We start from the raw sequence: 27,162 nt of genomic DNA, 5'->3' as shown, positions 1-27,162 counted from the left end.
GCATTTTATTGGCAATGACAAATAACATCAAAAATAAGCAACTTAGCTAACTGTGTAAAACTTGATTTAAACCCATGCTTGCTTACAAAACGGGCAATTCTTCCAGGAGGTATTCCGTAGCGGTGTAAAGATCACCAACAAAATAATCACCAGCTGCACTGGTCTTAACAATAATTACACCTGGACATGTATAGGAACAACGGTGAGCATTTACACATGTAAATATGTGTTAGTGGCAAGCTCAGATCTGCTGAATTTTTTCATCATTTCATTTCTTCGCATCAGTGGTCTTCTTAAAAATGTTCTCTCTATAAAACTGCAGCTCCTTGATGCTTTCGCTGATATCGTCCAGAGCTCTGAAAAACAAATGATAAAATATTACTATATAGTAATAAAAGGCAGAATTATTTTGGATAGGGGCACGATGGAAAATCATTGGTGCTGAAATTACCAATGTCAACAGCACATATTCAATAAGTAGCGGTATTTGTCTTGATCAATGTATGCTCCTGCGTAATTAAATCAACACTGTGAATAGGTCCTACTAGATAAAGTAAAAGAGGTAAGTACTTATTCTCTAGTGTTCAATTTATACTTCTGGTACCTGCCAAGTTTCATGGTATTATGTTGATAGAGGTTCACATTGTTAAATTGTTTGCATGGTCAACAAAAACAAAATGTTTAATCAAATTTAGCCTATTTTATATGGACTAGCTGTTTAACCAGAAAAAAAGCAAAATAAAACTTCAGTAAAGCAGCTGGCAATTTATCTTCCCTGGAGAAAAAAATCCTTTCTGACCCCTTTACATTGCAACCAGAATAATTCCCTGGATCAACCACACTAAATAATACATTAAATGTTCATGGCTTGAGAGCTCGTTGCTTAGTAGAAAAGCATCCAATTCATTTTTAAATCCATGTATGAACTTACCGCCACCAACTTCCTAGGCAAAGAATTCCATTGTCTGATTACCTTTACAGTGAAGAACCCCCTTTCTATGTATGAAAAAGTTTCTTCTTCTTGTCATCTGCACAGTCCTAGTTATCAAAAGCTCATTAAACAAAGGATTGTCTTGAACATAAATTATACGAATTAGGAAACCTCTAAGATGCACTTTACCCACTTTAACAAATAAGCTTGCCTGTTTTTGAACCATCTCAAGTTCTAATATGTCCTCCTTTTAAACAGGTGACCAAAACTGTTCCCCATATTCCATATGTGGTATAACAAGTGACTAGGCAGTGCTAAAATTATGTCTGCATCCCATGTATTTGTTCCTCTTTTTAAGAATCCCAAAATTTGATTAGCTCTTGTTGCTGTTGTCTGGCACTGCATGCAATTTAATATATACTAGTATTTCTAAATCCTTTTCTAAAGCAGATTTCCCATCAAAACATATTATTCAGCAGTTTTTCCTGCATCTGGACCACTATTCCAAAGAATGTATTTAACAGGCCAGCTCACTTTTTATCACCCACAATCTTCTGTCTACATTTTAGTGTTTTTACTATGATTATTTTTTTTTTTTTTTTTTTTACCATTTGTGTGCTTAAAAAATTATAAGATTTTATGTGCTTTATTCAGAAACTTTTTGGTGGTGGGAAAAAAATCTGTGCTGCTTCGGTATGGTCCCTACTGCTTAAAAAATAGTAGTTTAATCGTATACTAGCCCTCTACCGGTCTCCGTCAGCTACTGTTTTCGCTAATGGTCTGACCTTGATGCCCTTTTTGATCACGAACGACACTCGTCAGGGATGCCCCCTCTCCCCACTGATATTTGCTCTCGTTATTGAGGCATTGGCCGCTAGAATTCAAAACAATCATGAGATATCTGGCATACAGGTGGGCCCCTCTACCCACAAGATTGCCCTGTACGCGGACGATGTCCTCCTCACTATTTCTAACCCCAAAACGTCGGTTCCCCCCCTCCTAGATGAGCTAGACCTCTATGGCTATTTCTCGGGCTACAAGATTAATCCAGATAAGACGGAGGTTCTAGATTTTAATATATCGGTTACAAACAAGCTATCATTAGAACGCTCATACCCTTTTCAATGGGGTCGCCACAAAATTAAATATTTGGGTGTTTTCATCACAAAGCACTATCGACATCTTTTTCAAGCCAATTTTCCTCACCTACTCGATCAAGTTAAAACAGACCTTACATAGTGGTCACAGCTTTACATCTCCTGGCTTGGACGCATTAATGCCGTCAAAATGAATATCCTCCCAGGCTGCTCTACTTCTTTTAGACTCTTCCCATCCGCATCCCGCCATATGTTTTTAAATTTCTGCAATTCCATGTCTCCATATTTGTCTGGTCGGGCAGACGACCCCGGGTCCGACTTAAGGTTCTTCAGAGATCCCCGCAGGGGGGAGGTCTGGGGATCCCTGATTTTCGAAGATATTACCTCTCCGCCCAACTCGCTCAGTGTGTCCTGTGGTCCGGTTCGACGGAAGCCAGGGCATGGTCTAAAATTGAGGCAGAGGGTCTGGGATTGCTTTCTTTATCCTCTCTCCTATGGGTCCCAAGGCCTCGTCGCCCTAAACGATTGTTATCTTACCCAATAGTTTCACACACATTATCCATCTGGGACTCAACATCCCAAAAATTTGCCTCGTCTCCCCATCCCTCTCCGGTTGTTCTGCTATTCAACTCTCCGGAATTTTCCCCCCGAACTGCATCATAGCTCATTCCAGCCATGGTACTCGCGGGGAGTCATTTACCTCAATCATTTATCCACCTCTGTAACTTTTACTCAGTTTTCTGAATTTCAATCGCAGATCCACATTCCCTCAAAGCACTTTTATCAGTTTTTGCAACTTCGCCATTTCCACAGTGTTACTAAAGATCTCCTGCTAGCCCAACCTCTCTCCACCTTTGAAGCCATCTGTCTACGCCAATCTTCAACTAAAGGTCTAATATCAACGCTTTACCACGAACTTGCTTCCTCTTCTCTTAGACCCCCCCCATGAACTAACCTGGGAACGGGACCTTGGTGAAGAGCTACTGGAAGAGGAATGGTCTGAAATTTACGAGAACGCCGTAGTTCCATCTGCGTTAGAATTATAGAGAACGTATATAAGGTGCTATATCGACGGTACTATGTGCCGTCGCATCTTCGCAAAATCCTTCCTGATTCTTCTGATCGGTGTTGGCGAGGGTGCTCCCATGAAGGCACATTTCTCCACACATGGTGGTCGTGCCCAAAACTGACAGGCTTCTGGATCCAGATAAGAGGTCTGATTAACTCAATTCTCCAGGTGGATATTCCCCTGGAGCCCAAATTTTTTCTTCTTCCTATGGGGGCTCCCACGGCAACCCGACACCAGAATAAATTGATCAGGCATATTATTTCGGCAGCTACCTGCCAAATAGCGGGAGACGGCGCTCGCAATCCCCTCCTTCCATGCAGTCCATAATCAACAGAATTTGGCAGATTGAACGGATGGAATACATGACCAGTATTATCCGGAATTCCTCTAGAGCCTTCTCCAAGGTTTGGGACCCATGGTTATCCTTCTTCCAGGCATGCCCACCCTTTACTTAACTCAGCTTTAAAACCTCATATCCCTCTTGGTTCTTTTTCCAACTAACAATGGATCTAGTCACTTCTTCCCTTCTCTCCTCTTCTCTCTCATTTCTTTTTCCTTTCTTCCTCTATGTATTCTCTTTCTTTCTTCCTCTTTCTAAAAAAACCGTAGGTCATCTGTTACTACTAAAATTGTTTGATTGATTGACTTAGTGACTTCACATGATCTATGCTGGTTGTTGATATTGTTAATTCCTGACTACTTTTGTTATCAGTATGCACTGTGTCATTCATTCTCTGTTGTTATCACGACCTTGCAAAATAAAACTTTTAAAAAAAAAATAAAAAAAATAGTAGTTTAATCAAAGGAAATAGAAATTAATGAAAGTGCATGGGATACTTTGTATGATGCCGATACCAATTTTTGCATATGTATGTACGGTGTCCAAGACAGGTTTAAGGATGGGTGTTTTCACTTTCAACGCGTTTCATCCGAATGGCATGAAAAGGACTAGTTTAGTGTAAGAACAATTGTATACTACAGTGCCTGGAGCCATTCATTATTCTCAGTTCAACTATTTGTATTATATGCATAGAGTATAAGCATTTTTATGCCCCCATTGTATATTTTCATTACCCACTCCCTATTATATATAAAACACATTTTTACATATTAAACCTGTCCCAGACACCCTCATACATACAAAAATTGGTATTCAGGAATTAGTTTATAGGTCTCTAAATTACAAATTTTGCTACTTTCACTTCTAGTTTTAATAATTTAAAAGTTCTTTTTGCACCTTATTTCTAATACTCTTATTTAGCCTCACTGGTTAATTTTTATTTCTAGAGCTTTTGTTACCATCAAGTACAGGTAGTAGACAATAAAATCGTAAACACAGGACACCAAGGGCTTCCAAACAGGTGTCATCCATACATTAATTAAGCAAATAATATCCTACCATTCTCAGTGTCATCCTGAACTGCCGTGGTTGGAAATAATTATGGCTAGCATGACTAAGTGGAGACCTCAGTGACTTTTAAAGAGAGGTTGGGGCGTGTTTTTTGTAGTTGCTTCAGTGATCAAAATAATGCAAATTTCTAACGCTTCACAAGATACTGTGGCTGAAATGTCAGCCTGAATCTCAACAGGAAAAAACATCATCAGCAAAGAGCAACAATGGGTAAAAGTGTATACTCCAAGATTGTGATATTCTAGCATTAATTTAAAGTGCAAGGCAAAATAGGCAAGCTACTGCAGATCAATTGACTGCACATTTAACCTGTGGCATCAGCCACATTTCTGACGAACTCACATGTATTTTTTGAGTTCAGTGTTGTAAAGAGCACAGCTAATGAATTACCAAGCATTGGAGGAATGCAATATGGTCAGATGAATCATCCTTCACCATGTTCCTGAGAAACAGAGGAGTATAGTATGATGTTAACCTAAAGAAGTCTACAGCCCTGAGTGTTTATTTCTAAGAATGAAGGGTTCTGGTTGATCCATAATGCTGTGGGATTTTCCTGCCATGGTTTAGGTTATTTCCTTAGAAAACAAGGTCAATGTTAATCGCTACTTAATGGTACTGAGTGACCATTTTCTCACCATGTTGAACTGTTTCTTCCTAGACAGGAGATGTGCCAGGACCACTGATGTTATTCATATGATACGGAAATTCTATCTAGGCTACCAAATCTGAACCCAATCAAGTATTTATGGGATATTTTCAGTGACTTTCTTGTTGAAGAATGCTCCTGCAGAATATCAGTCATTAGTAGTCTTAATGCCATCGCACATGCAGGCCATACTAGATGCATGTGGTGGCCCTATGTCCTTTTAAGCAGGTTATATTAGTGTATCCAGTTTTCTGTTCACTAGCTGTATATCCCTGAACATATATGACCCATTTGGTGTCCATGTATTTGTTTGAGAGTGCTATGACAGTCTATAAGCTTTAATGCTTCTCTACGCTGATTAATTTTAACTTTTCTTAAATGCATCATTTTTATAACCTTCTTAAGAAAATATCTTAATCACTCAGTGGCCACTTTATTAAGTACACCTTTCTATTACTGGATAGGACTGCCCCTTTGCCCCCAGAACAGCCTGAATTATTTGTGGCATGGATTCAACAAGGTGCTCGAAATATTCCTTAGAGATTCTGGTCCATGTTAACATGATAGCATCAAGCAGTTGATGCAGATTTGACGGCTGCACATTCATAATGCAAATCTCCCGTTCCACCACATCCCAAAGGTGTGCTATTGGATTGAGAACTGGTGACTGCGGAGGCCATTAGAGTACACTGAGCTAATTGTCCTATTTGTGAAACAAGTTTGAGATGACATGTTCTTTGTGACATAGTGTGTTAACCTGCTAGAAGTAACCATTAGAACATAGGTAGATTGTGGTGATAAAGGAATGCACATGGTCAACAACAATACAAGGTTGTAGCAATTAAAAGGAAGACTAATGTGAGCTAAGAAAAGATTCCCCACACCATTACACCACTAGTCTTCACAAGGAAGGATGGATTCATGTTTACGCCAGATTCTGATCCTACCATCTACATGTCACATCAAAAATTGATGTTTGTCAGAATAGGAAACATCTTTTAATTACTTCAACAGTCCAGTTTTAGTGATCCTGTGCCCACTATAGCCTCAGTTTCCTGTTCTTTGCCGACAGGAGTGGAACCCAATGTGGTCTTCTCTGCTGTAATCCATCCACTACATGGTTCAATGTTCTGTATGTTCAGAGATGCTCTTCTGCATACCACTGTTCTCAAGGTTCTGTGCTCAAGGTTACTATCACCTGTCAGCTTGAACCAGTCTGGCCATTCTCCTCTGATCTCTCTCATTAACAAGGCATTTTCACCCACAGAACTACCATTCGTAGAATGTTTTGTAATTTTGGGCACCATACAATCATAGAAGTAGTTTCGGATATACTCAACCGCATGCCCTACCCCTGTCTGGCACCAATCATTCCACAGTCAAAGTCACTTTGATCACATTTCTTCCCCATTCTAGTGTTCTATCTAAACAGCAAACTGTACCTCTTGAACAAGTCTGCATTCTTATATGCACTGAATCATGTCACATTATTAGCTGAATAGATGTTTGCAGGATCAACCAGAGAAAAAGATGATAGATACACACACATATATATATATATATATATATATATATATATATATATATATATATATATATATATTTATTATACACATATATACATACACACATATACACAGACACACACACGGGCACTGGGGTCATGAGTTCAATTCCCGATCATGGCCTTATCTGTGAAGAGTTTGTATGTTCTCCCTCTGTTTGTGTGGGTTTCCTCCCACACTCCAAAAAAAGATACTGGTAGGTTAATTGGCTGCTAACAAAATTGACCCTAGTCTGTGTGTCTGTGTGTTAGGGAATTTAGACTAAGCCCCAATGAGGCAGGGACTAATGTGAGTTCTCAGTACAGAGCTGCGGAATTAGTGGCGCAATATAAATTAACGGTGATGATGATGAATATATAATATATATATATACACACATACACACACATATATATATAGAAATACAGTTTAGAAATATAGTTTTGGGACTGACACAAGTATTATTTTTCACAAAGTCTGCTGCCTCACTTTTTATGAAGGCAGTTTGCATATACTCCAGAGTGTCATGCAGAGTGATCAGATGAATTGCAATTAATTTCAAAGTCCCTCTTTGCCATGACAATGAACTTTATCCCAAAAGCAACATTTCCCTTGCATTTCAGCCTTGCCACAAAAGGACCAGCGGACATCAGGTCAGTGATTCTCTCGTTAACACAGGTGAGAGTGTTGACGAGGACAAGGCTGGAGATCGCGCTGTAATGTTGATCGAGTTAGAATAACAGAAAGAAAGCTTTAAAAGGAGGGTGGAGCTTGAAATCATTGTTCTTCCTCTGTTAACCATGGTTATCTGCCAGGAAACATGTGCAGTCATTATTGTTTTGCACAAAAAGGGCTTCACAGGCACGCATTGCTGCGAGTAAGATTACACCTAAATCAACCATTTATCAGATCATCAAGAACGTCAAGGAGAGAGGTTCAATAGGTGAAGAAGGTTTCAGAGCGCTTAAGAACGTCCAGCAAGCGTCACGACCATCTCCTAAAGTTGATTCAGCTGCGGGATTGGGGTACCACCAGTGCAGAGCTTGCTCAAGAATGGCATCAGGCAAGTGTGAGTGCATCTGCACACACAGTGAGACGAAGACTTTTGGAGAATGGCATGGTGTCAAGGCAGCCAGCAAAGAAGCCACTTCTCTCCAGGAAAAACATCAGGGACAGACTGATATTCTGCAAAAGGTACAGGAATTGGACTGCTGAGGACTGGGGTAAAGTCATTTTCTCTGACGAATTCCCTTTCAGATTGTTTGGAGCATCTGGATGCTTGTCCGGGGAAGGAAAGATGAGCACTACCATCAGTCCTGTGTCATGCCAACAGTAAAGCATCCTGAGACCACTCATGTGTAGGGTTGCTTCTCATCCAAGGGAGTGGGCTCACTCACAATTTTGCCTAAGAACACAGCCATGAATAAAGAATGATACCAAAACATCCTCCAAGAGCAACTTTTCTCAACTATCCAAGAACAGTTTGCTGATGAACAATGCCTTGTGATAAGGGTAAAGGGATAACTAAGTGGCTTGGGGATCAAAACATCTAAATTTTGGGTCCGTGGCCAGGAAACTCCCCAGACCTTAAAACCCATTGAGAACTTGTGGTCAATCCTCAAGAGGCAGGTGGACAAACAAAACCCCACAAATTCTGACAAGCTCCAAGCATTGATTAGGCAAGAATGGACGGCCATCAGTCAGTATGAGGCTCAGAAGTTGATTGACAGCATGCCAGGGCGAATTGCAGAGGTCTTCAAAAAGAAGGGTCAACACTGCAAATATTGACTCTTTGCATAAACTTAATGTAATTGTCAAATAAAAGCCTTTGACATTTATGAAATGCTTGCAATGTTACTTCAGCAACATCATACAACATCTGACAAAAAGATCTAAAAACAATGAAGCAGCAAACTTTGTGAAAACCAATACTTGTGACATTCTCAAAACTTCTGGCCATAACTGTAGTATATTTTTTTACTTACCGCTGAATCAAATTCCCAAATCCATTTGGGGGATACTGCTACCTTGGGGTTGAAGCTGCAGGCAGAGCTGTGTCACCAAAATATTCAGATACTTTTCTGATATGGAGCAATTCTGACTTAGTCTTAGTCTAATGGCTATTCGATAAGCTTTTAGAACCAGGCTAATAGAGGTCTTCACATATAGCAAACACATTTCCCGTAGAACTGGTTTGGAGTACTTGGATGCCCCCAGGTCTTAACTCCAAGATAATAAAAGCTTATCAGTATAACCGGAGCACAGGGTGGAGGATAACCGGAATACAGAGGGCAGATACAAAAGACAGTTCAATGGTCGTGGGTCCGTAGCGAGTAGGATAAACAGAAAATAGGCTAGATGTCTGGGCAGGTAGCAAACAGGGGTAATCCAATAAACAGGTAGAGGTCAGGGGCAATTAGCATTTAAGTAGGGTCAAATCTAAAGGTCACAACAGGAATCAGGTCAGATGCAGAGTATCCACAGGACAGAGCCGGTCAGCAATTGTGCAGCACACAGACGCTACAACAGGCAGGCAGGCAAAACCCTCCCTGTCTTAAATAGATGAAGTGGCCAAAAAAGTTCCGACGGTAATTGTCCCTCCAGAAGGAGCTTAATTAATAAAACACTAGTTTGCACACGCACCTGGCTGCCACAGATGCTGGGATGCAGCTCTGATTGCAAAGGCATTCTGGTCGTTGCCTTGGTGCTGGCCTGGACAGCGATACTGGAAGGGACGTCCTGGCTGTTGTCATGACAGCTGGGATGCAGGTGAGGGACAACACTTAGAACAGTCAGACTGTAATCCTTCCAGGAGCTGATCAGACCATTTTTCCATGGCCTTGGAAACCCAAGCTGATGCCAATGAACGTCTAAGTGCTGCACAACAATTTTTGTCCATTCCATCATTGAGCAAAGCTGCCCCAGGGATGGGAAGCGTGGTGGCCTTAGAGAGGCAAGCCACTGAAGTACCTACCTTCAATATCATTTCATCAGCAGGCAAAGGATATGCTACAAGATATTTTATAGGAATTAGACATTTCTTATCCTGCTTAGTAAAGCGTCACACAGGAGCTCAGATAAGTGAGAAGATGAAGTAAATTAAACAATCCTTTTCTTCCTTCTTTTAAATAAGGAGGCCTCTGTAGATTGAGATTCATCCCCCTCTAGCTTGTCCAGGGCCTGATGCACTGCCAAAACTAGTTTGTCTATGCTGTGGCCTTCAAAAGATTTGCCCTTAAACCCCACAGGATCCTCTGTGCCTGAGTCACCCAGAAGCTTCCCCTCTTTTTGCAAAGAGAATTCTGAATCAGAATTCTAACCTGAAAGAATTTGAGAAAACGGCTGACATTTTCGTTGTCTCTGAGCCTTAAGAGCCTTAAATAGATTCTCCAAAAAAGAAAACAATCTAGACAACTCTAAAACAAAACTTTTCCAGCTTCTTAGTCCAGGCAGGTGCCTCCTGGGCCATAGATGTGGAGCCCGATTCTGCCCGAAAGACTCCACTACTCCAGACGTAGGTGCCGAAAAAAAAGCAAATAAGGAGTAATATTGATCTCTCTAGAAGGTGCAGTCAGTTTAGTGCACTCCAGTGGACTGTGGCAGGGATCTCGCCCACGAACATTCCGCCATGTCAGATGCATCATTTTCATACGTGTGTGAGTCGGGGTCCTTGGCTTCAGAAACCAGACAGAGGGCATCTGGATCCTACAGCCCGGTAGGTAATTTAGTCTGACATCTGGAATAAGTTAAATACAAAACAGACTTCCCTTCTCCAAGCTTTGGCCTTAGAACTGGTCCCTTTCTCAGACATAGTATCAAGGCACAGTGCAACCAAACAGGCAGTGACAGAATCTGACCAACAACATGTAAATTATGGTATAGATCCCAATAAATACAATTCTCAGAAATAGAAGTCAATCCAATGTAGAAAAATCATTGGTCTGTTTGTCTGTCCAGTAATGCATTCAAACACCTCTGCACCGATTGGGACGAAACCAATGTGAGGTGGTCCAGTTGTATCTTGTCCAGGTTTTAGAGGGGGTGAGCGGATACATAAACTGTTGCTCAAATGTCCTTCTAGGCCAACTATGCATCCAGAACCACTGGTTTGTAGTATACACAAAGTCAAATATGTAGTCACAAGTCTAATTCCATAGATTGACTAAAGCTTTCATCAGTTCAAAATAAGGATGGTGTAGGACTCATTAGAACATTTTGTAATAATTTGCTTAACTGCTGACATCTTGTGTTTATTTTGGGCATTGCATTTCTGCAGAGATTTGTTATGTGTTCGTTCATCTCACACTTATGATGGTGGTATTTAATACAAATAAATTGAAGCAAAGAAAGGTGTTCTTGCATTTTGCAGGACACCAAGTACCTGGTCAGAACTAATCACACCAAGCAATAATTTTCCAAATATCCAGTGTTCAGAGTTTAGTCCGCTGCAAGCACATCTCTTTAGATTTTGCTGACAGACATGAAATTTGGTGCCGTCATAGGCATTAACCATGACTAACAACGTTTCACAAATCTTTTGTTCTGACATGCCTTTTTCAGCACTTTGACTATACTTAGCTGACTGAATACAGCCTTATTTGTTGCTTTGCAATTTGTGTCACAAATTGTCAACTCTCAGTCTGTTGATATTTGCAGGAGGCCCATTCTCCAGTGCTGTTCCTGATACAATGGTGCCTATATCATAATTAAAGGTATTTAAATATTTTGTCTTTTACATTCTCTCTATAAAAATTGTAATTTAAGTAGCAGAATTTCAACAATACAAGTGGTAGTGGCATGATAGCTTAAGCCGATTGTAAATTGTCTTCTAACGCTAGCCGCATACACTACAATAATACAGCACATACTGGCTCAATATTGTAGGGCATGGCACACAATTCATTGGCTCATTATTGGGCATGTTGGTAAATGTGATCAGAAAATGACCGCTATCAGTCTGTGTGCGCAGCCATTTTCCAACCACACTAGCCCAAGTCATGATGGAAGGCGATTCAGATGCTCAGCATGTGTGTGCTGTAGATTACGTTGGACATTAATCTTGTCACGTGGTGCTCATTGAGTGGTATATTGTTTTTGAAACTTTTTTATGACCAGAGCTATTTCTGGTAGTCTAAATTTCATATTTAAAGTATATGTTTGTTTGTTATACTGTGAATAGTTTTTCTAATCTGCTAATTCTTCCTAAGCACAATTTATACTTATATTTTTTTTTTTAGAGCAAAGAAATGCTTCCTTTAGGTTCCAAGATCCTCAGTAGGAAATGATGCAGTGATCATCTTAAACTTTTCACAAAAAGATTGGATTGAGAAATATTCTGCGAAAAGGTCTTACCTATGAGAAGCTGCTTTCTTTGGTGCACGCTCATAGTCCACTGGATACCAACGCCTGAAACAAGAACAGAATTTTGGGAAGACAGGACATGTGCTGTATCTGTATATTACTAAAGTACAGGGGTTGAATTTGTATGCAGTGGTGAACATGCAAAAACTGTTGGATGGAAAGATACATTACAAAATCATCTCCCTTTCTCATCACTTGCAGTGATGGGCAACAGGCGGCCCTTCGAGCATTCACTTGCGGCTCTCAGCTCCTTCCTGCTTTGGCAGATTTGTTGGTAAAAGCTTGTAACACCTATTTAAAATACCTGCTGATATATGTTATAACAGGTGTCTCTTTCTTTGATTAAATGTATTGTTTTAACTTATTACTAAGAGTAAAGATAATGGGCCTAATTCATTAAGGAAATTTAAGCAAAAGTAAGTAAGTAAGGCAAAACCATGTTGCATTGCAGGGGGAGGTAAATTTAAAATGTGATTTATATTTGAAGTAGGGCATGACCTAGCTCAACATTAAATTTCAGTGTACAAATAAGCTATCAAATATTTGTGTGCTACTTGAAAAAAGACAGTATTTTCCTCATGTGCAAATTAATGAACTAATTTGGACCCCTTGCATTGCAACATAGTTTTGTCCAGAAATCTTGAGAAAAAAAAACTTACTCAGTTTTTTGCTTAACTTCCCTTAATGAATCAGGCCCAATGTGTGGCCCTCTTGAAGGTTAGATGGCAAAACCATGTGGCTCCCGAAGCGTATTAGGTTGTCCATCACGGACTTAATGTCTTGCAGCAGGCAATCCACATCAACCATATCTGATAAACATGTATCAGAAAACAGAAAATGATCTAAATATTTAGTTATCTTTTCTAATATCACACTTTAGCATCCAGTCATAAACATTACCTCTCACTGGGAGTATCAGTTTAACATCATTGTAACCTTCAGGTTTTGTGTCCAGGTAAACAGACCTATTAAGTCTCAACTTAAATCATGTCTTAAAAATTAGTTTTTCATAGTCCTGTGGGTATATTTACAAAACTGAGGGTTTGAAAAGTGAAGATATTGCGTATAACAAACAATCAGATTCTAGCTACCATTTTGTTGAATGTTCTAAATAAATGATAACTAGAATCTGATTAGTTGCTATAAGCAATATCTCCGCATTTTCAAACCAACAGTTTAGTAAATATACCCCTAGGTCTCTTTCTCGCTTTTTTTTTTTTTTAAACTAGGAGAATCTGCCCAGTACAGGAGACTGTACCACCAAGGAGGCAGACTAGGAGAAGGAGGTTCTTAATTTCGTCTTCCTACTGTTGCTTCACTTGGATGGAAAATGTCAGAGAATTGGACCGATTACTAGAGAATAGAGTTTACACTGTGTATTGACCACCAATGGGCTCACTTTGTAAAGTGGTCACCATGGACTACCAATCATACAATGCCTTAGGTGGCCACTATAGACTGCATAGTGCTCACCAGGACCTCTGCATTGCATAGTGATCAGCACTGTACAATGGACACCAATGGGCTCAGCACCGTGGTCTAAAACAGGCTCTTTATTGTATGATGGTAACCACAATGCTTTCTGTATGGTATGTTGGCCATTATAATGAGCTTTGCATTTTATTGTGGTCATACACAAATGTGGCTTCATTGTAAAAATAAAAAACTATTTTTATGTGGTATTTTACTGCCTCTTTTTGATCACACCTGGTAAACCTAACTATTATTTTCCAATTAAGTGTACAGTATTATTTGGGGACCGTGAATTAAAACATAAATGGATAATATTGCAAATGGAGGAATTCATATTAAGAAGTTTATAATGTTCGGTTTATACAGAAGTAGAATTGATCAAAATAGGTTATTTTTTCAAGGACCTTCAAATAAGTTATGAATAACATAAACTTTATTTTATTTTTACACTAATGCAAAAACATGTTAATATAAATTAAATTAAATTAGATTAGTAAAAATACTTTGCATCATTGTACAGAAGTCCTGCAGGCAGATTTGTTTTGTACTTTGTAGCATTTGGAAGGAGTGCCTGGTGCACATACAACATTTGGAGACACATGAGGTCACAATGCAGATAAATGGGGGTTGAAGTGCAGATATATAGACCTAGTGGGGTCCCACAGTAGACATGGGGGTCACACAGTCAGCAGGCAGACACAGATGGTGGTCAAACAATAAGCCAGTCACACACGCTGTGATACTGTAGCCAACAACAGGCAACTGGCCCGATATCACAGGGAGCATGAAAATTAGCTTGACTGAGTATAGATGGAGAGTTATGTTCAAGACAGTCATCTGCTCTGCTTTTGCTACTTTGTAACAGTATACAGGGGAGATTTATAAAAGGTCTAAATATCTTCTAAGGAAACACAATGCATCTCTTCCAGGAGGAAATACAATCATTATCATCTATTTATATAGCGCCACTAATTCCGCAGCACTCTACAGAGAACACACTCATATCATAAATAAAATGTATATTATGTTTATTATCAGTGAAATTTTATGCAGCATTAACCGGGAATTTAATTAAATGCAAAGTGCCAGCGAAGCCTCAAACAATACGATGCTGTGCGCACTTCCGGTTATTACGGTAGAGGAATCTCCGCTCATTTTGTCTTGCACCTCTATGGAGGTGCAAGGGAAAATGAGTGGAGATTCCAACCAGAACATCACAGCAGAGTCTCATCAGCGAGGCTTCAGGGACTCTTCCCTCCGAATTGAATTCCCCTCTATGTCTGTTTTAGAGAGTTATAGCTTGCACAAAAACATCTGACCTGTTCTCATTAAGAAGTAAACCATGCAAAAAATACAGATTGCATAAACACATTACCTGCACAACTCTTTCACAGTGCTGACATCAATGATCCTGTAATGCAGGTGTCTCATAAACTGAGGCATATACTTGTTCAGAAACACTTTATCCACATGCACAGAATTTCCTGAAGAAAAAGAGCGACATGTGCATTGTACTTTATTTCTGTATGTGATACATATTAGGCAATAACAGCGCAACTTCTGAGCACACATCTTACGTTAAGGCAAATCCAAGACTCGCAGACAGCAGAAGAAAGGACTACCAAAGGTGTACTTCCTGTTGCATACTGGCAACCTGGCTCCTTTCGATTTATCAAACCCTTTATAAAAGATTGGTGAGATGAGCACCTCAACGCATGACGATATGACAAGCATTCGTGCATAAGATTTAAAAGTATAGATACGCAGTGTGTATGCTATTTAATAAGAGCGGATGCCATATTTTAGTGTCCCACTCCCCAGTACCGAACTCTACTCACCAGGCATTAGTGCTTTCAGCTTACCTACTGGTTTGCCCATAATAATAAGACAGTGTAGGATGAAAGGCTGGAAACTGTTGAGGGGGCGGGAGCAGGAGTAAAGAAATGGCATTTCTTTAAAATTTATTTTAAAAGTGGATAACGAAGTAGCAGCGGGATGGTTTTCTCAATATATCATTCACAACAAAACAGCAACATGACACAGAATACCTACCAGCCAGAGGGCATAAGCCAGGTGGTGTATATTGTCTGATGAAAGAGAGAAACTCATACTCCGCTTGTGGCAACGATATTTTGCTGTCCCGCACAGCCTGGGTAAGGCCGGACTGAAATGAGGAAAAAAATATTGCGATGAAAATGAATAATAACCCTATACTATAAATGCTCTCAAATTTAGCTGAAAGCATATTAGAAAAGACTACAATAACGGGGAGGGTGTGCTTTAAAGATCAGTCTACATACAGATTTATTACTACTGTCTCAAGACATATTAAGCCATGCAACTGGAACATGGAAAATATGATAACCTACAGCAGTTATTTAAAACACCAAATAAGATGGGGGGGGGGGGGGGTTAAATCTGGTGTACTTAACACTGAAATAGCAAATCACATATAAAAAGCAAATCAATACATACTATGACAGCAAGGGATTATCACAATAGCAAAAAATAAATCAGAAAGAATGATTCACAAAAGTCTCTGCCCTATTGGAGCTTTAAGTCTAAATTCCCTACCAAACACACTCTAGGGTCCATTTTGTCAACAGCCAGTTAACCAAACATGATGCTCTTTTTGAAAGAAACTGTAGCACCTGGAGAAAACCCACATAAAAACTCCAAACGGATAGGCCCTGGTCAGAATCAAACCCATGATCACAGCACTGTGTCACTAAGGTTAGTCTTCAAACCATCAACAGATGAAAACTGTTGGACTTACACAGACATTCAAGTGACCTGGTCGTTTATCCTGCACGCCGTACAGCTGTAAATACCTGATCTGGTCTCCCAAATGTGACTAAGTTGGAAACAGATCCTGCTGCTCAGCTGGAGTGACTGGATTGTCCCACAGGTTTGTTATTATTACAACAGCTAATAAAACTGTTAAAGTACATTTTTCTCAAAAAACAGATTACACATTCACCCCAAAAACACAAGACTTAAATTTCATATTAACACAATGAAACAAGTAATCAATAAGGAGGATTGCATTAGTCACTGCATAACTATGGAACAGTGAACAAATCACTGTAAACTCGCATAATAGCTACAACTGCCACACTTTGTGAAAAACAATGGAACTATAGTGCGCATTTCAGGGGTCTGTAATCCCCTTGTCAAGCCTGTTTCACAAAGATCTCCTAGAAGTTGGTCTTTCATATGACAAAGTGACAGCTAGATTTCATCCACATGTAGTTAGAGTGTCATAAATCTTACCTTTCCATGATGCTCCTTGCACCACTCAGACATGCCATCAAGTAGCTCATCTGGCTGTTTAATAATCAAATTGGGGCCCTGCCATTAAAAGAATGTTCAGTGAACTTACAGGAAAATACAGTTGTTATATTTTGTTCTTGTGTATCTGAAATTGTTTCCACTTTTCAATCACAAAATGTTATCTATTGTTGTCAGTGTACAGAGATTACCTGGGGAGTTGGGACGGTTATGGAGCAGGACAGACAGGGTTTAAGTTCAGACAACAGTAAGAATACAATAGGGTGCTCGAGTAGAGGGTAGAACTGGTAGTTATGGGTGAAAGAAGGAGGTATGAAAGACACCTGAGTATTAAAGAAACAGTATCTATGTGGAATGAACAGTACGACCATGGATGATGATGAAATTCGGCATTGTGCAGATAAGAGCGATATGTATTTTGGGCACAGTGAGGGTGTACATCTGTGTGTGGAGCATGGCAGAGTGCCACTGAAGAAGGAGGCTTTGTAATATGGGTTAAATGTGGTCACTAGGCAGGTTGGATCCACAATGTTATGGTTCAGACTGTGAGACCTCTAGAATATGGAGCAATATAGTGATGATAAACAATGAGGTGGTTTTTAAGACAGTGAATTTTAAGACTCTTTCCCTTTTACCTTAAAACTCATTTTCATTGGAAAATAGTACTTTTCACATTCTTATAATCTAGACATCAATTTCATTTGTACAATGCATGTATTTTGTATGGTTCAGTAGCGTATGACATTTCAGGAGAGCAACCGAGACAGTATTCAAAATAGCATGCACTCTTACACTGTACAGGTAGTTGTTTAAAATGTATCTATTAAATATTGTATTACCATTATACTAATTTCAAAAGAAATCATAACAAACCAATTTTACAAATAAAGATGCATAAATAAAAGTCACTCTTTACCAATTATCTGTTTGGGTGGACTCACTGCGTTGAATATGGTCTCAGATGCTCTCCTGCAGCTTTGTGGGCATTTGACAGTTGTTTCTTTGAAACTTGTACAAATTTGCAACAACCCATATCTAATACCCCTTTCACACTGCCATCCCGGCAATATTCCGGGTATATGAACATATCTTTTCACTCTAATAGTTCTTTTCTCTCCCTGATACATTAAACCACAATAAATGTATTTGGGGTTTTAAAAACATTAGTGTAGTTTAATTCAAAGATGATTGGTCAACTTTAACAAAAGCACAGATCAGTTAATATTCTGTTAAAGTGAAATTTACTTTTAAACATCTATAAGATGCCGAGATTTATGGTGTCCAGAGGATGTGCTGTTTCCATTTCTAGATTTACACTTATGTATGAATGCATACAAAGTATTCACAACCACTGCTCCCAAACGGGATATGGCTGGCTAGCAAAAAGTATTATATAAACTATCACTTTTATTTTGAAATTGAAATGAAGATCTAATTTTGGGTATTAATATATCAGATACTTATTTATCAGCCCAGGGCAGCCTCCCATCTATGCAGGAACATTTCCATTTATTAGGCCTCCCAAACTATCCTTTGGTTTTCAAAAATGTAAACTTATATTTTGCAGCGTAAGTGCTTCTTCCATTCTCTCTCATAAATATTACATTATTATATTTTATCTTTAAAGGTGCCAGTAGATATCTATAAGGTTCTACATGAGAAATACTGCAGTAGACATTACATAATCATACCTCCCAATTGTCCATATTTTGATGGGACATCCCGATTAGTTGCCTGCAAAGGGATGGGGCTTAATGGAAAAGTGGAAAGAGTTTTGTTCAAATATGCTGATTTGTGGCCAGAACTGGGGCAGGGCTTATGCTGTCTACATAATTCATTATTAGATTAAACATAATTATTCCAGACATCTACTAGTCGACAGATGACATAGATAACTTGGTAAAGCAGATGAAGTTAATTACGGGACAGTGAATGAGAATGGTGGCAATGTAAACATGAAGAAGGTCTGGACTCAATAAAAAAGGGCTAGAAAGCAGGCCTAGAGGTACAGAGGGTGATGCAATTTATATATATAACCTGGTAGAGAGGCCCGGTACCAAATTCTGGGGTGGATGGTGTTTATGGCAGCCGACGGATTTCACACAAGTCCAAGGGCTAGATTTACTAAGCTGCGGGTTTGAAAAAGTGGGGATGTTGCCTATAGCAACCAATCAGATTCTAGCTCTCATTTATTTAGTACCTTGTACAAAATGACAGCTAGAATCTGATTGGTTGCTATAGGCAACATCCCCACTTTTTCAAACCCGCAGCTTAGTAAATCTAGCCCCAAAGGTTTTGTGCAACTGGCCTCAGCCAGTTTGATTCAGTGAGAAAACAAGTGAAGACTCCAAAATAAACACCCTGACGTTCAGCTCCAACTAAACACTGGTCACTCCTGACTAACAAACTAAGTCAAAACAAAAAGAAGTTTCAGCACAGTAACTTACAGGCAGATATCAGGCTCTCTTTCACAGAGACTCTGCAGTCCCTGTCCCCAGGCAGTGAGAGGCTGCTTTGCAGTCGTTTACTAGCACCACTCAGGTGCAACTCCTGCTTACCACCAGTATCACTGGTAACTTGAAAGACCCGGATTATGTACCAAATAAATGGAGCATGCCCTAACTCTCCATCCATAATCCCAGGACCCTTTTCCGGCTTTTTATCAGGCCTATAGTCCTTCAGCAGCTTATACACAATAACATTTCCCTGGGGGTTTAAAACTAGTAGGCTAGTAACCTAGGTGAAATGTACCTGCCTTCAAACACTAATCCAGTGACATTATATATAACAATGGTATCAATGTCGTAACATCGTAATAATGACACCTGTCATAGGTGTCAAAGTCAGCAAATTGGATAAAGTCATTTCAATTAAAGTCGAGCTAACTTGGTTGTCTTTGTCTGAAAAGAAGCGTACGGTACGCTACAACGTACAAGGTCACGCTACGGCGTGAAAGGGCGTACGCATCAACTACACGTGGCAGCAACAGTAATTGGTCTTTTACCATACATTCGCACAAACACGCATACTTATAAAATAGTACACATTAATGATAGTTGCAACACAGTCAGTTATGTCGAAATATAGTAGTATGTATATGTTATATTAGAGTTACATGCATATTAGTGAAATACACGGAACAGGTTGAAGGAATCATATCATGAGTAGTATCATAATACACCTCTTTACATATCCTACTGTTTGGTTCACTCTGTGAAGGAATCGCAGAGTGCATACACAAGTTATGAATGATAGGGAATTATGAACTACTTAAGACAAAGGAATCTTGGCGAGAAGAGCCGAGCATACCCCCTGGAGAGGTGACCCCCCTCCTTTGGATTCCTTAGGATGAACTAGCCAATGATTGACAACCCCTTGGACCTTCCTGAGACCTGGACCAATAGATGCAAGCTATACCATCTTCATTGTGTTACTGTATTTCTGTGTGTATATAAGCAGCAGCTTCACATCTAGTGTTCAGACATCTTGTCCCCAGACTTCAGGATTGAATGACTGCACACTGGATCCAGAGCACCTGCGATATGTAACGGCTGTATTTATTATCACTTCGCTTGAGCATATTATTCTACTATTTGCGAATAAATCTTTGTGCGTTGGAAACACAAATCGAGGTTCGACTATCGTTAGTGGTTAGCGACAATACGCACATAACATAGGGTGGACTATATTAGGCAGCAAGTGGACGGTCAGTTCTTGAAGTTAATGTGGAGGCAGTAAAAATGGGCAAGCGCAAGGATCCGAGTGGTTTTGACAAGGACCAAATTGTGATGGCTAGATAACTGGGTCAAAACAGCAGGTTTTGTGGGTTGATCTCAGTTTGCAGTGGCTAGTACCTACCAAAAGTGGTCCAAGGAAAGACAACCGGTGAACTGGCGACAGGGTCATTGGCTCCCAAGGCTAACTGATGCGCGTGGGGAGCGAAAGCTAACCTGTCTGGTCCAATCTCACAGAAGAGCAACTTTAGCACAAATTGTTGAAAAATGTATTGCTGGCATGATAGAAAGGTGTCAGAACACATTGTGAATTGCAGCTTGCTGCACATGGGGCTGCGTAGCCGGGTCAGAGTGACCATGCTCACCCCTGTATTCTGCCAAAAGCGCCTACAATGGGCCAGTGAGCAACAGAACTGGACCATGGAGCAATGGAAAAAGGTGGACTGGTCTGATGAATTCTTTTACATCATGTGGATGGCCTAGTGTGTGTGCATCTGCTACCTGCAGAAGAGCTGGCACCAGGATGCACTATGGAAAGAAGGCAAGACGACAGAGCCAGTGTGATGCACTAGGCAATGTTCTGCTGGGAAACCTTGGGTACGGGCATTCATGTGGATGTTACTTTGACACGTACAACCTACCCTAAGCATTGTTGCAGACCAAGTACACCACTTCATGACAACTGTATTCCCTGGTGGTAGTGGCCTCTTTCAGCCACACTGCAAAAATTGTTCAAAAATGGTTTGAGGAACACAACAAAGAGTTAAAGGTGTTGACTTGGCCTCCAAATTCCTCAGATCTCAATCCGATCAAGCATCTGTGGGATGTGCTGGAAGAACAAGTCTGTGCCATGGAGGCCCTATCTCACAATTTACAGGACTTAAAGGATCTGCTGCTAAAATCTTGGTGCCAGATACCACAAAACATCTTCAGAGATCTTGTGGAATCCATGCCTCGACAGGTCAGAGCTATTTTGGCAGTACGACGGAGACCTACACAATATTAGACAGGTGGTTTTAATGTTGTGGCCGATCGGTGTATGTATACATATCACAAACTCGTCACAAAAAATGCACTCATGTTTGTACATATCTCTTGAGTCTGGGTGCAGGAACTCCAAGACCATGGGACTGTAAAGTACTATAATTAGAAGGCAATTACAGAACTTTTTAAAATCTTGCAGGGTGTATTCCATATTATAAGAAGACTTCTAAGATGGAATAAAGACTACAAGATTGGAAAGGTCCTGTGAGGGCATCCATATATATATATATATATATATATATATATATATATATATATATATATATATATATATATATATATATATACACACAGACCTCCTTTCTCTCTTCTCACTCATTCCTTGACCCGCTTCAATCCGGTTTTCGCCCCCTCCACTCCACTGAAACTGTCCTCAGTAAGGTCACTAATGACCTCCTCCTCGTTAATACCAAAAGACACTACTCCCTTCTTATTCTTCTTGACCTCTCTGCTGCCTTCGATACTGATGACCACGCACTCTTTTTGCAAACTCTCAATTCTATAGGCCCCAGTAACATTGTCCTCTCCAGGTTTTCCTCTTACCTCACCAACCGCTCCTTCTCAGTCTCTACACATGACTCCACATCTCCCCCTATTCCCTTACCTGTTGGCGTTCCTCAAGGTTCCGTTCTTGGCCCCCTGCTTTACTCCCTCTAAACCTCCTCCCTAGGTGTCCTCATCATCTCCTTTGGCCTCCAGTACCACACCTCTATGCTGATGATACCCAAATCTATCTTTCATCTCCTGACCTCTCCCCTTCCCTTCTGTCTCGTGTCTCCTGATGTCTCTCAGCCATCTCATCTTGGATGTCCCAACGCTTCCTTAAACTCAATATTTCCAAGACTGAACTTATCGTCTTCCCCCCATCCAGGACTCCCCCACCTTCCCCCCTTTCTATTTCTGTTAATAACACTACCCTCGTTTCTGTCCTTCAAGTCTGATGCCTTGGGGTCATCCTTGATTCCTCGCTCTCCTTCAAGCCTCACATTATGTCCCTCTCAAAATCCTGCTACTTCCAGCTTCGGAAAATATATCCAAAGTTCTCCCCTTTCTCACCATGGAAGTTACAAACCCCTCGTTCACTCACTTGCAATCTCTCGCCTTGACTACTGTAACCACTCTGTGGTCTACCTGATTCTCGTCTTGATCCTCTTAAGTCTATCCTCAATGCTGCTGCCCGCCTCATTTTTCTCTCCCACCGCTCTATCTCTGCTGTCTCCCTCCAACAGTCGTTACATTGGCTACTCATGGCCTACAGAATTAAATGTAAACTTCTCACCCTCACCTTTAAAGATCTTAATCAATCCTCCCCTCCCTACATCTCCAATCTCATCTCTACCTACACTCCTAGCCGTCCCCTCCACTCTGGCTCTAACCGCCGCCTCACTGCTTCACTGATCACCTCTTCTCACTCCCGTCTCCAGGACTTTGCCCGGGCTGCTCCCCAGCTGTGGAACGATCTTCCATGTTCCATCAGGTTAGCATCTACTCTCAAAGGCTTCAAGCGTGCCCTTAATACTTATTTCTTCATTCAAGTGTCTCAGTCCTCCTCCTAACTCTCTCCCCCAGTTAGTACCACCCTATTTGTGTCTCCCCTTTCCTTTAGGATGTAAGCTCTCAGGAGCAGAGCCCTCTTTCCATGTGTGTTCCTTTCACTATTCCAACAACCTCTGTACCTCTTGGCCTGCTTCCCTAGCCCTAATTTCTTAAGCTTCGGCCTACTTCTCGCTGATTTCTACCATCACATTCACTCATTGTCCCAGTAATAATTTGATTTGCATTACCATGTTACCTGTGTCTGTGTATCATGTTGTGTCATGCGGTGCCTTATAAATTAAAGATAATAATAATAATATTATAATATATAGATATATATATGTACATAGCGGCTAATGGCTGAATTTCAACTATTGTTGAAATAATGTCAGCTTTAGAATACTTCTGACGTTGGCCACAACATAGACATATATACTGTAATTCAATTTCTCCCACCACCCTCCCTTGTAATTAATTTTACACCATCAGCTTTACCACTCCCCTCCACCAGTCTTCCCCTGCCATGTAATCACACTCCCCACTGCCACTTTTTATCTCGTATACAAGCAACAGGCAGAGGAGGGGATATCCCTGGTATCACACACCATGCTGCTGATATGGGTCATGCAGTGTAGTAACGTGACCAAAACTCTCTGCCCAAAGCCAAACAGTGACACTGAATAACATGGAATACCCTCATTTATCTACTGCTTGTATATAAGGTGGGGGAAGAATGAAATACAGGAGAAGAGGACAGTAGGGCGTAGCACAGGCAGTGGCGATTTGGTCCAGACATTCCTCTGTGGCAGTAAAAGGTGACCTGCAGGTTAAAGTAATTGGCCTACCACTGGGAGACCATTTTTTTGCTCATTGTCAGTTGAATCTTGAATGAGCTGCTTGAAGTCTACTAGCGAAGTCTTGTGATGGACTAACATACAGGTGGTTTCTCAGCAATGTATTTAGATATAACAGCCCTTTTGTTTTGCAAATTGAGACTTTTGTTCTGGTTCAGCACCCTTATCTTGATTACTAAGAAGAATACTACATTACACTTTACTTTTAATAAAAGCAACAGGGGAAATCAGGGTTAGTTTACCAATGAGAAGGAGTAAAAAGAATAAATAATGTCCACATATTTCAGAGATCATTTTTTTGTCTGTGCCTAGTTATAGTACGTATTTACCTTAGCAAGGATGTTGAGATCAGAGTCTGTTATTAAACAAGCCATCTCTATGATTTGGTCTTTCTTAATGTCCAATCCAGTCATCTGCAATACAAATAACACATGACCAAAAGATAAAAAAAGATATGGGATAGCCGACAAGCAGTAGGCGTGCTGTAATTCAATTAGCTGAGAGTTGCCTCGCACTTTATTTTTCCCACATGGAATGTGCCAAGAGTACAGTATTTCAATTTTAATGATCATGTCTGAAAATTGGGATTAATTCACTCATTTTTGCTCGCACCACTTAAGGGTGTGAGTAAAAATGAAAAAATGAAGGCCTAAATTCAGATATGATAACTACTACAGCACTTGTAATTGAATTGCTCTCTGCACATTCTAGGTGGAACAATAAAGTGCGCGACAGGAGGGAGTGGCTAAACATGAACTCTACAGATAGCATCACCTAAATAATGAGCTAAACTAAAAGAGAGGTGTGTAAGTAATTGTGCAGTTTATTTTAGTACCTCATTCTCTATATGATAATTAACTGTTCACCCATACAGTCCTCTCAGAAAAAAAAAGACATTGGCAGTACAAACAGTTTTATTCTTTCCTCCTCTGCTTTCTTTTCCTTCCTGCAAAAGGTCTTGCAATCTCTGTCACCAGATTAGGTCTCTTTCCTAAAATTCTAATGGGATGCACTTTGCAACACTATGCATTCCAGGTGCGCTTCAACCCATGAAATAAAAAAATAATATACAATAGTGTCACATGCAATAACAGTCCTCACATCCCCCTGACTCTCATCATTAATTTAAGCCATAAGCAGAGCTAAACTCAGCAGTATTTTAGGAAGAAAACAGAAAAGTCCATATAAATAAAGGGGATGGTCTTAAAGTGGTAGTAGGCAGGGCTGGTGTTGGAATCTCCAGCACAGACTGTTTTTACTGGGCGTGCATGTTGACATGCATTTTGATTTCCTGCACACCTAGTAATACAAATGCAGTGCAGATCTGGATATTTTGGGGACAGATTTATAGTTAGGGTGGGGCATGTCCTAGATCAACTTTAAATTTCAGTGTAAACATAAAGCTATCTAGTATTTGTGTGCTACATGAAAAAACCCAGTATTTAACTTGTGTGCAAAATAATAAACTAAAATGCACCCCTTGCATTGTACCATGGTTTTGTCCAGGAGAAAACGCACTCTTTTTTTTTACTTGCTTCCTTAGTCAATCAGGCCCATAGTATGTATGTATATTTAAGTGTATCTAGACTTCAAATTTCCAAAAAGCATTGATGTGAATTTTTCCTAAATCACTGGCACATTCCCATGCTTGGAAGATTTGTTTTTTATATATGCTTTTTTTGCTGGGATAGTTTGTGAACAACTACAACGTTCACATTACATATTAAATATATTGTGGGATATGTAACCATGTGCAGTTGGGGAAAATTAGGGTTCTCTCCAACTTTCTCTATACACTTGTTCTGTCACTCAGCTTTGGCCTAATAAGAGTGTGTAGAGTGCAGTTAATTTCCATAAGGCACAACGGCTTGATTTCTCTAATTTTTGCTCACACCTCTGCAGGTCTTATAAAACAACTGCTTTCTGGTATATTACAAGCAGAAAAAAGATGTGAAATGTAACTCGCACCTAACTGAGTCCATCCCTATAACTCCAAGGTGTAGATTCAATTAGCCACGTTGTTCTTTACAACAACACAGTCCACACATTATTACCGTTACTACGGTAATTTCTCAGTTGACTTTTGCTCGCAGCTCTTCTCAGTAGAAAAATTACCATAGTAAGAGTAATAATGCACAGCCATTATCGTAGCAACGGTAATAATGTGTGGCAGAACGCGGCTAACTGAATCTATCCCTAAAGGAGAGATTCAATTAGATGCAAAGCGTTTTCAGGATGTTCGCGAGACACCTCACGTTGGAGATTTGACACTATAGAAGTGCGAGCAAAATTGAGAGGAAATTCCTACTGCAATTGTCAGTGCACAACATCTCCGGATTCAGTTAAGAGCAATGTTTTCTTAAGTATATTAGGGTACCAAAACATTTATTTTTCCTTGCATCTCACAGTTGTTTAATGTACCGTAATATCCAGTGCAGGAGCACATCGCGCAAGGCTCCAACCCTAAAGTTCTTAATTATCATTATTCCATTATTTTAAATTATAACACAGATATATTGTAGGAATTCAATTTTCTGCACACTTTTTTAGTTACTATGGTAGAAATCTCAGTGGATTTTTCCTCGCACCTCTATTGTGCACAAGGAAAAATGAGCATTGATTTCTAACAAAATCTCCGCCACAAAGTGTCTCCAGAATGGTTGCGAAACACTGTTCGGCTAACTGAATTGAATCTGCCCCATAATGTGTATAAACAGCATCTGACGTTTTCTAGCTTTTAAAAAAATAAGTAACTAAAAACTGAAACAAAATGGGATCTCCCTTCTACAACGGAAGAACTGACAAGCCCAGAACCAGAGGTCTTCCGCCTAATATGTACTGTTCACCACTACTCCTCTCTCACCTCGAGATCCACCCACACCATGCGCTGCTCCATGCTGTCTGACATATTGCTGAGCGATCTGACAGCCGGGTGTGGTCCTATCAAACTGCCATAAACAATCCGCGATACTAAGCCGTTCAAACCCCAGCGAGCATAAAGCATCCCACTACCACTGTCACAGATGTGCTACTATGGTTACACTGCAGCCGCACAACAAACTGGTACTTCCAGACCTCCAGTAGCTGAAGGCTGCTTCCTACTGCGCACCACCCACAAACCAAGCGGAAGATGCTTTGCTGGCGGTGCTGCCTACCAAGCAGTCACTACGC

The 27,162-nt window shown here is 40.2% G+C and overlaps 1 protein-coding gene across 1 annotated transcript; it reads right to left on the bottom strand.

The window, feature by feature from the left end:
* Positions 1-27,162, bottom strand: REXO2 (RNA exonuclease 2). The gene is made up of 7 exons (XM_075191607.1): positions 26,855-27,162; positions 24,321-24,404; positions 16,806-16,883; positions 15,585-15,696; positions 14,908-15,016; positions 12,051-12,104; positions 1-356 (listed from the first exon to the last, which is right to left on the bottom strand). Exons 1-7 carry the CDS (start codon positions 26,993-26,995, stop codon positions 269-271), a joined length of 666 nt encoding a protein of 221 aa, XP_075047708.1. The 5' UTR covers positions 26,996-27,162; the 3' UTR covers positions 1-268.

The sequence above is a fragment of the Mixophyes fleayi genome, chromosome 11 (assembly GCF_038048845.1).
Source record: "Mixophyes fleayi isolate aMixFle1 chromosome 11, aMixFle1.hap1, whole genome shotgun sequence".
NCBI lineage: Eukaryota > Metazoa > Chordata > Amphibia > Anura > Limnodynastidae > Mixophyes > Mixophyes fleayi.
Note: the sequence above shows the minus strand (reverse complement) of the source record. Positions and strands in the feature narration are given on the sequence as shown.

What these genes read in the sequence shown, in the direction of transcription:
- REXO2 (XM_075191607.1), bottom strand. Translation starts at nt 26,995, where the DNA reads ATGCTTTATGCTCGCTGGGGTTTGAACGGCTTAGTATCGCGGATTGTT. An exon ending in TGGCTTATGCCCTCTGGCTG is followed by an intron (nt 15,017 to 15,584) that starts GTAGGTATTCTG and finishes CTTTTTCTTCAG; the next exon opens with GAAATTCTGTGCATGTGGAT. An exon ending in AAGAAAGCAGCTTCTCATAG is followed by an intron (nt 357 to 12,050) that starts GTAAGACCTTTT and finishes TTTGTTTTTCAG; the next exon opens with AGCTCTGGACGATATCAGCG.